Source organism: Olea europaea, unplaced genomic scaffold, assembly GCF_002742605.1.
Source record: "Olea europaea var. sylvestris unplaced genomic scaffold, O_europaea_v1 scaffold920, whole genome shotgun sequence".
NCBI lineage: Eukaryota > Viridiplantae > Streptophyta > Magnoliopsida > Lamiales > Oleaceae > Olea > Olea europaea.
The window spans coordinates 7,454-17,710 of NW_019267682.1; the positions used below are offsets into that span (position 1 = coordinate 7,454).

Consider the following 10,257-nt stretch of genomic DNA (forward strand, 5'->3'; position numbering starts at 1 on the left):
AAAATAAAGTGGGTAGTACTTGTGGGATCCACGAAATTTGTATTTAAAAAGTGATTTGATAGTTCCAAACAAGGGACGATTGTGTTATATATACATTATAACTTACATATTAGTTTACCAATAGATGATATTGTGAGATTAAATTAGGCCAAAATTTCATCAACCAAATTAAAAAATAAATAAATAAATTCTCCTCTTTGACACCTCATCAATCTATAAAAAAAATATGGAAATGGTAATGTACTAAAAAACATTTTCCAGCAAAGGAACATAAGGGGAAAAAATGTGTGGTTGAAAAGAAGAGAGAGAAAAATGCATTTTGAAAAAAATGGGTACCAAACAGAGTCTTATTTCCCAATATTAGAGGGGGAGGGGGGGGGGGAACATATTCTAGACATGTATTCTAGTCATCAGGGTATGCCTAAACTGCATGCAACGTATTCTAGACATGTATTCTATTCATTAGGGTATGCCTAAACTGCATACAATACTGCTACCAGGGAATTAAAATGCCTTGACAGCATATGTCGATGTCATATTTTCTTAAATTCTTAGAACTTCTGCTACTACATTCCCTACAAGGATAGAGAACTCGTCGGTCTGGAAGCTTCGAGAAAGTCAAATTCTTATCGCCACAACTTGTAATCCAATAAAGGACCATTTACTCAAATAAGGATCACGACAACGCAAAAAAGATATGGCATGGCTATAAATTACTATTGGATTCTGATATTAACTCATGTACGAGAAGAAAACAATATACAATAGTATGGCGTTTATCTAACATTCCAGTTTCCCACACAAACTATTAGGTAAGTGAGCATCACAAAACAAATAATTTTACAATCCTTGCTATTCTATACATCCGCTTGATCTCAATAACGAAATCCACTATAATATTAACAAATGAAAGCCAAAATTGATCATGTACAACATATCTAGTAACACAGGGCTGATGATCTAATTCAGTGTTCTTTCAGCTCTTTCAGGTTCTTCTGGAAAACGATGCACACTTCTTTCGATTGGCGAGCCAGGTATGAAAGGAACGAAACCACGTCCGCCAAAAACAGGACGCATGAAAGCATTATCGAATTTTCTCCAATAATAATGGACAGTACGAGGGGATAGGAGCATCCGTAAACTGTTTGGACGGGGCACATTTTGGTCAACTCCACTAGCTTCTGAAGTTTGTCCGTTTGTTATGCTTTGTCCATACAGATTAGTTAAGGAGTCCTGCTCACCACCAAGAAGTGGCAGCGTGATGGAATGTGGGGTAACAGGCTCCGATGAAATCATTCTGGTTAATTGTTTTGATGAAGGCAGTAAGAACCTCACCAGAGGTTTAGTGATCAAGCCAAACACCTGCAATAGACCCGAAAGGCCATATGTTCATATCCTTTGATAATAAATGAAGTATAAAAGTCATGTATTGAACTATCTCATCTACAAGTTTACAATGTCTCTAAATTTATTATTGAGCAGATAAAGGTCCGGTATTCAAGTCTTGGAGTCTCCAATTTAAAAATTAAGCATGCATTTTGTCTTAGGCGAGGTGTTCCAAACATTTTGGGATTGCACTAAGTGAAAATTACAAAATTAGGAAGATAGATTTCCAAAGAATGCTAACCCAATTTGTGTATCCTACCAAGCAGTTTTCAAAAGCTTGAGATGTCTTACCACGGTGCTGAAAAGAACAACTATAATGGTACTGGTAATCATGATAGCATTATCACGTACATTGGTGTGCCCCGAACTCGTAAACTGCACGAGTGAAATGCAAAACTGAGTTAGAATTCCTACGATATGGAATACAAACTTACCAACCCTTTATCCTTTCATGGAACACGTCAATAGAACAGCATTATCAATCCACGCAAAGGTCATAGAATTATTTGTGAATCTTGAAGAAGGGGAAAGGACTTGAACATAATGTTTTAATAATTAAGATTAAGCTCCTATTTGATCCACATTCTTTCAAAAAAAAAATACATTCTTAAACAGTTATTTGACATCATTTCAACCACACATTCTTCAATAAAATAATATTACACGCAAGTCCAAAACTATTCTTTATTTTTTAACCACATATTTACCATCAATACACTATTCAAAAATACATTCTTATGAAAATAATGTGGGTCAAACAAAGGCTAAATAACGGTATTCATTTAACAATAAATCTTCGGTAGTTTAAATGATTTTCAGTTGCAAATATTTTTAATGAAAAATTCGAAAGCAACAACTCAGTTCGACTGGGAATGAACTAGAGCAAACCAAACTAAGTACCAATAAGAATTCTATCAAAAAAAAAAAAAAAAACACCAAATAGTTCCATGTAGGGTAATTGAACTAAAATAGACAAGAACCGACTTGTTCTGGTTTAGTTCATTCCTATTATTGTCACAATTCAAAAAAATAGCTCGAGTGTCGACGTGTATATTTTCTTATTTAACTTTCTTAGATCCAGTTTTAGGCAACAAAAGTATAGATTGTTCAAAAATTGTGAAAGCACTTTCGGCATTGATAAAAGTTGGGGAAACCATTCTATTTCACTGAAATAGTCATAGCTAATAATTTACCTGTTTATAAGCAAGCGCCATCGAAACAGCACCTCGCATAAGACCAGCCCACCATATTGTAATCTGCAAATCACAAATGGAAGCATTGTTAGGTAGCCCAAACAAATGAAGAATGTTGTATAGTTGAAATGATTATTTCTGAGCTCGTACTTGCTTCTTAAAGTCGATTTTCTTATATGGAGACTTCTTGGTCAAGTTAGACAGGAACGATAGAGGAAAAATGAAGGCTGCTCGTCCAACTAAAACCAATCCCAACAGAATTCCACTGACAGAAATTGACGTCTTCAGGCTGACAATAAATAAAAAGTCAGTAATGTTTTTCTAACCAAACAGCATACAAAGTCTCTTCTTCTATAGCAAAGTTCATGAAACTACATTATGGTGGCTAAGCCTCCATTTGAGAAAAAATTATAAAAGGTTTAATTTATAAATAGATAAAATTGAGTGATGGATACTACTTGTGGATCCAATGGATTGTATAGTTAAAATGAAGTTTGATCATTTATAAATGATCTATAAATTTTGCCAAGCGGAGGCTAAAAATTTCATCCACATATAAGCCATACCTGCTACTTACAATACGCCACTTCTCAATGTCCAGAGCATCCATTCCAACATAAAGAAATATGAATATCTCAGCAACAAATGACAAAGTGGCAAAGGTGTGCCTGCAGAATAGTTGAAGATACAAATCAATAAGAAACGTCAATTTATTATGAAACTTAGGGTATGGGAAGTGTCATAAGCAACAATGTAGTCTAAAAGTTTTATTTTGTGACAAGGTAATGCCATACTTGGTGGTGACTCTTGAGTTCTCGGTGACATTATGCCAAGTGTAGTGTGACATCACAATGCCGCAGAAGAACACAGTGAGTATAGCGCTTAAATTGAATAACTGCACGACATATTATGGCCAAAAGAAACTTTCATCTGTTAAATTGGAACACTAGGTAAAAGCTTCTTAAAAGTTACCAAAGAAGAATGCCAAGTTCTATAAGCTCCTTACAAGTTGTGCAAAATACTTACTTCGGACAGCATGTAGGAAAGGTATGCCAAAAGCATCATAATGGCAACCTCACGATCTGTGGAATGCCTGTAGTTAATCAAACAATTAGTGAAAATTAGATAATAGTACTGGTGAAGAATAGGTCTTCGTCTTAACAAATGATTTCTTTTAACATATCATGTCGATCTATCAGAAAAATATCGATGAACATCCTGCAATTCATAAATTCATTAAGTGGTGTACTGGTCGTATGAAATTTGTATATATCTCGTCCCATCCAGGTTCAATTAAGTAGGCCTAAAAGCCCTTATCTGACTTATTCGATCAAAAATAAAAATGCACATATATATGGTGCACAAAAACTTGATGATTTTGTTGAGAAATTATGAGACATGAGAACTTTGTGAACTCTTGTGCAAACTTAAATTTGTTGGGAAAAGAAAATAACAAGTATCAACTTCAACTTAAATTAAGTCTGAAAACAAAATAACATGTATGGATATCCTCACAAACCTTCCAAAGTAGAGCTTCTTTATGACGTATGCACTAAGCAGTCCAGCCTGCAGCAGATGAAAAATGTGACAAATTACATAATTTTGAAGAATTTAGAAGCTTAAACTCACAACACACACTAACTGGGGGGGGTGAATGAATAAATACTCACAACAACTCCCAATATGGTGCTTGTTATGAACAAATACAAAAAATTCCCAAATAGCTCCAAAGCTATAGTGGTGTTTATATGAGTCAGGTCAAGGTTCTGGACTGCATTGAAGAGAACCACGGATGTCGCATCATTTACGACTCCTTCCCCAAAGACTAGACTGTACAACAAAGGTGTCTCATCCTGATTTAAGACCTGTAGTATCAGATATAATGCATCAGGCAGTGAAGCAAGATTTTCAGTTCTGATTTCAACAGCATAATGCCACAAAATTTACCTGCAAGGTGCAAACTGAATCTGTTGCAGCGAAAATTGCTCCAAGTGCTGAAGACGTTTTTTTTTAGTTTGGAACAAAAACAAATGCGCTATTGTGTGTAAAGACATGGACACGTGTGTCCAACACAATACGTGTTAGATACACTGACACGCGATTTTTCAGAAAAGTATCGACATGACATGTTGTCGACACGTTGATTAAATTCATTAAAATTCTTCATTTATACAGTATAATTTTAATTTTATACTGAATATTAATTTTTCTTGTTGAAATTTTTTAAGTAGGAATACCTATTTATTATTTACTAATAACTTTAAATTAAAAATATATAATATTTTTAATAATAAAGAAAAATGTTTATGATAAATTGTCCGAGGAGTATCAGAATCAACACTGTCGGATAAGGACAGGCTACTCCAGTTGAAGTGTCCGTGCTACAGAGGGCTACAATGTGCGCGCGCATGTGTGTGTGAGAGAGAGAGAGAGAGATAAGTACCAAGATATTCTCCAATTGACAGGTTAATATCCATTTGCTGGAGAAGGCCAATAGCACCTGTCACAGAGTTTTGAAGATGTAGGCCACAGCACAATCATTTACATGTGAACAGATGAGATGAATGTTAAATAAATTTATAGAAATATTCAGAACTCAAGAAATTCTGGAAAAGCAATTATCTTCCTGTTTTTCAATTTTTATTCTTTAATTCATTCCCTTCAAATTTTCCTTCCGATCCTCAAAATCAGTGTTGTTCAAGACAAGCAAGGGGGGCAAATATACAAATGTCCCTTGTCATGCATCACCCCATCTCTCTCCAAAATCCAAAAGAAAGAAGAGACTAATTTGGCTATTGGAACATGCTATTTAGATGCTAGAATTAGGTTCTAAGAGAGGAACCGAAGTTCAATTGAACTGACACACAGACATATATTGATGGAAAAGAAAGCCTTCCCTGCGTGCTGTTTTCCTCCATGACTGAGAACAGATTTTCTTAAAGGGGTCCTACGACATGCATAAGTATAGCATATCAAAGCACATAAGTAACTCTATCTGTAGCTGTTGAAGTCCAAATTTTAAATGAATAAATATGGCATCTCTATAACAACTTAGGCTTTTTGATAAGATGGTTAATAAAGTAGAGCAACAAAAAATTTCTAGGTTTACATCTTGCCAACGCGCATTAATGAAAATTTTGCACATAATAGGTCTTTGATGAAAATTGATCATTGCCTGCACGTAAAAGGGCGTGTTGAGGATCAAATTTAAATATACAAGCACTGCCCACATCTAACACCTTAAGTTTTTAGATGAGGTCATTAATAGTAGCAGAGTAGACAACTTCTTACATGTGAAAAATTAGAAAAAGTAGAATCAATACTCGTTAAAAAGTATGCATCAGCCATCTAAGATGATTTATTTATTTTTCATTATCGTTAAATCTGTTTAGCTCTTTCCATAAAGATCCGAAAGAGCAAGAGAGCATTAATGTTATTGTTGTTAGATATTAGCAAAATATTGTTAGACTAGATATACAAGAAAAGGTAAATGTGCATACCCAATGATATAACGACGAATGAAATCAAAGTACCAATTGCTCCAAACAGCATTATAGTTGAGAAATTGCGAAAGAATTGTTTCTTTTTGACCTGGAACCTGATGAATAGTGTAAGTAAAAAAGAACAGTACTTAATATAACCTGTGCAAACCATTACAAATTACAAAACATAGGTAGTAATCATCCGATATTATTAAAGTAACATACTCCCTATTCTGAAGGTCTACAGGGGCTCACAAAGGTTAGCATTACTGTCTGAAGCAACAAAAGGGTAACAAAAGTAGGAATACTCATACTCAACCTACAAAAATATAGTAAATGTTTCTTGTAAAATGTTCCAATTCAAAAAATTTGTGGAGGAACAAAAGTGCAAATCGTATAGGAGAATTAATCTCTTCAAAATTTTCCATTCTTTGTCTTGAATTTACATCACAGTTTCTTAAATTCTACAGAAAGAAGAAAGATTGGAAAGTATAAAACACTTAACCTTGTCAGCTATGGTTGAACGCTGACCCCTTAAGAAGATAAAACATTTGTTAAATTGTGTGAGCATGCAAGAAGCGTGTGTAGTAGGCCTCTCTTTTTTTTTCTTTTTTCTTTTTTTCTTTTTTGTGTGTCTTCCCTTCGAGGTTTCACGGTTCCTCCAATACAATAACTATTCATTTTCCATACTGCTGATGAAATGTCACCTCTTAAGCTACTCTCAATTTCTACTGCAAATCGTATAATCAAAACTGAATTTTGAGAATAAAAGAGGTAAAACACTCAAGTACTTGGCCTCATCTAAGAATGAATTCTTGGATGTCTTGCAGAGCGAAAGAATTTGAATATAAATATCTAAAGACAAAACAAAAAATCAAGATTGTACTTTTAAAACGAAGAACAATACGTTGAAACGCCTGACATACCCAGCATTAAAAATGATTGGTGGAAGAAGATAAATGAAGAAAAGATCTTCGCTAAAGATCAAAAGACGTGAGCTTTTTCCACCACTTATTAGTAGAATCCCAACTCCAGTGCATACACCCTGTCATTTAAATCATGCGCTATTACATAAATATGTGAAAACACGGATGAATAAAATAAGCGCTCAACACCGCTAACATGCTACATATATACTTACAATTAAAAGGGCCGTGATGGATTCATTCATCCAGCGATTTTCCTCCAAGAGGTGACCGATCACAATACATGCGCAAAGGAGTGTGACAAATAAGGTAATGGCAACCACTGAAGTTTCATCAGTGACCGATAAGATGTTCATCTTTTGTAGCGTAGTTCCCAAGTCAAACCCCATTTGTTTGGAGACTTAAATTACCGGATAGTATCTAAATTCCTGGCAGATCTCACTTCAATGTTTTAAAATCTGATCTCTGAATCTCATACAATAAACTGAAATTAGCTCTCACAAAGCAAATTTTCCGTGCCATACAGGAAAAAGTACGATTTTAAAATTATTGAGTCGATTAATTCAAGAAAGCTCAACTTTGTTAATTTAACAGGAGAAGCAGAAGCATAAGCATACAATTTTAGTTTCTTTCTTTCTTGATTTATTTTTTTTTATTTTTTTTGTGGCACGCATATGTATTAAACGTGAAAGTACACATCCAGATTAAAACAACCCAAAAATCAACTTTGTATGTAGTTGCTTCAAGGACAAACATACATTCGCTTTATGTCTAAAAAGTACAGAAATGTAAAATTCGAGAAAAATACATGAAAAATGTGCTGTGAAGTCAAAGCTATATCTCAATTTCTGAAGCTGATCAACTCAAATATAAATAAAAATTGCTTTTCCTCTCAAAATAAACACACATCTTCAAAAAATCACACAAACTCAAGAACTCAAAGTCGACTTACTTTCTCTAACATCAGAAAATAATACCGATGAACAACGAACTGCAGAATTCAAAGTCAGAATGCAGATTCAACCTATTTCGAAAAATCACTTCATTTAACTGAAAAATCCAAGCTTCCTTTCCCCAAACCAAAATTAACGGAACATTAAAGCAGGTGCAACTAAAAGTGACGGATTTGAGACTTCTCTTCAATTTCACGAAATTATTTTACAAAAAGATTTAGCTTGAAACCAACTGATAATTCTAGACAGGAAAAATGATCGAGGGACCAATTGTGAAAGGAGAATAACTGTAATATGTGAAAGAAAAACTGATGTATACCTGGAACTAGACAGGCCGTTCGATTTGTGGACCTATTCCTCATTTCAGCCGTTTGATTTGTGGGTATAACTATTGAAATCGTTTGCGTAATAATGGAAATTTGGTGATCCCTATTCCCCACTATGCCCTTTTAATTTCTATTATTTGACCATTAAAAAGAATAATATGATCGTTATTTATTATATTAAACTACTATATTTGAATTTATATATTTTTTGTGGTGTCCATAACGATTATATTTTTCATTGTCATTCTTACATTAATGAAAAACAAACGGAACCTATGTACAAAGGGAAATGGGGAGCAATTGTAGTTAGAACAGTGATTTTTTTCATTTTATCACACTATAATAAATTCTCTTTTTTCCATCGTAGGAACAAAAACGACGTCGTTTTGTCTTCAATCATTTTTGTGATTGATAGAGTGACATAATAGAAAAAGAATGTGAGTGTAGTAAAGAAAGAGAATGTCAATTAATAGAAAAAGAAGAATTTGAAAATTTTATAGAAGAATATGAAGAATATTATGAAAGTTTTAAAGAAGATGAAGAATCATGCTTAGAATTTGTAGAAATAGAAAAAATTTATAATCTTTTAGTAACAGAACAAGATATAGAGTTCTTAGCTTAAAGAAAGGAGGAAAAATGAAAAATAAAAATTTTTTTGAGCAGAATGCATGGACTACACTCTCCGTGCACTCTATAGTGCACGGAGTGCTCTCAATTTTTTTTTTTCATTTTTTTTTCTCATTCCTTACGTGATAAAATGATATCATCTCATTTATTTACTTTACATTTCTCTAATTGTTCTTATATGTCTCTGTCGATGTTCATTTTCTCCATTTCTTCACGCTATCATCCATACCTCTACTCCATCCTCCACGCAACCAGGTTTGAGAATTTTTGGATATTTGAAGTATTTCTCGTTTTCGTATTTTACCATAGTTTATGTCATTTAGAAACATGTATTCGATACTTAGCTAAGTTAAAACTCCAAGTTTATTATAGGGATGTAGTAGCTATGGGATTATTATGTGTTTTTATAGAATTCGAATAGATGAACCAATTTCTGGATTGTAGAATGTGTTGTACATCCATCTTATACATTATGATCAGCTCATCCTTTAGCATGCTGATAATAATACTACTTTTACATTACTGCTAAATATGTTATCAATACTCATATTCAGCAGTAATACTATTTTTATGTCACTGCTGAATATGAGCAGCTCACCCTTTAGCCTGCTCATAGTAATACTTCTTTTGGTTGTTCAAGTGATCGTGGAAGTGACCAATGATTAAGGCTTATAGATGAAAATGATGAAATCAATGTGACTATTTAATATTTTATGCTTAATACACCTTTTTTTTATAATTCCAATGATTACTTGGCATTTTTTATTGGCGATTATGATGTGAAAGTTGAAACTTTTAAATTTGATATTATTGTTTTCTTCAATGTTGTTGACTTATTTTAGATTTAATAATTGGATTGAGTTATATTTGATTTTGTTGATTGTAATTGAGTATTTCTGTGAATTATTTTTATTATTTTAAAAAGTTTGCTTCTCATTCTTAAGAAACTATTGATTTTCTAGATATAAATGTTCAGTTTTATGCTGTTTAATAAATTATTGAACAAATTTGCTATTGAATATACTGTTTAAGAAACTATTTTATTCAACAGCATAATCCTATAGTTACAAAAGTGACAATTTTGATCTTCAACAGAGAATCTACAATTTATAAGCTAATGAAAACACAATAAATACAAAACTTATGCAACGCACGTGACATAAACTAGTTATATATAAAAACTTAAACAAAAAAAGTTGGTATTTAGCATAACTAAGATTATTTTCGTTAGGATATAATTGTCTTCCATCACTCTTTTTTTTCAATCAAAAGAAAAAGAGATAACAATCAAGTGAAATCGATTTTAGAATTACAATTGTAGGTTTCATGTTAGAGTTAAGATGCTACCATCGTACTCTATAAAT

General features: G+C 33.0%; 1 protein-coding gene across 2 annotated transcripts; it reads right to left on the minus strand.

Moving 5' to 3' along the window:
- Nucleotides 1-698: 698 nt before the first annotated feature.
- Nucleotides 699-8,222, minus strand: LOC111392327 (sodium/hydrogen exchanger 1-like). Of its 2 annotated transcripts, none has more exons than XM_023017641.1 (15): nucleotides 7,940-8,222; nucleotides 7,203-7,415; nucleotides 6,988-7,106; nucleotides 6,080-6,177; nucleotides 5,023-5,079; nucleotides 4,527-4,573; nucleotides 4,250-4,444; nucleotides 4,099-4,145; nucleotides 3,606-3,672; nucleotides 3,374-3,474; nucleotides 3,146-3,247; nucleotides 2,730-2,868; nucleotides 2,580-2,642; nucleotides 1,678-1,761; nucleotides 699-1,362 (listed from the first exon to the last, which is right to left on the minus strand). In XM_023017641.1, the coding sequence occupies exons 2-15, from the start codon at nucleotides 7,374-7,376 to the stop codon at nucleotides 961-963; spliced, it is 1,695 nt and encodes a 564-aa protein (XP_022873409.1). In that variant the 5' UTR covers nucleotides 7,377-7,415; nucleotides 7,940-8,222; the 3' UTR covers nucleotides 699-960. The 2 variants fall into 2 exon arrangements, with proteins under 2 accessions (XP_022873409.1, XP_022873408.1); XM_023017640.1 differs by having other exon boundaries at nucleotides 7,203-7,452.
- Nucleotides 8,223-10,257: the final 2,035 nt, after the last annotated feature.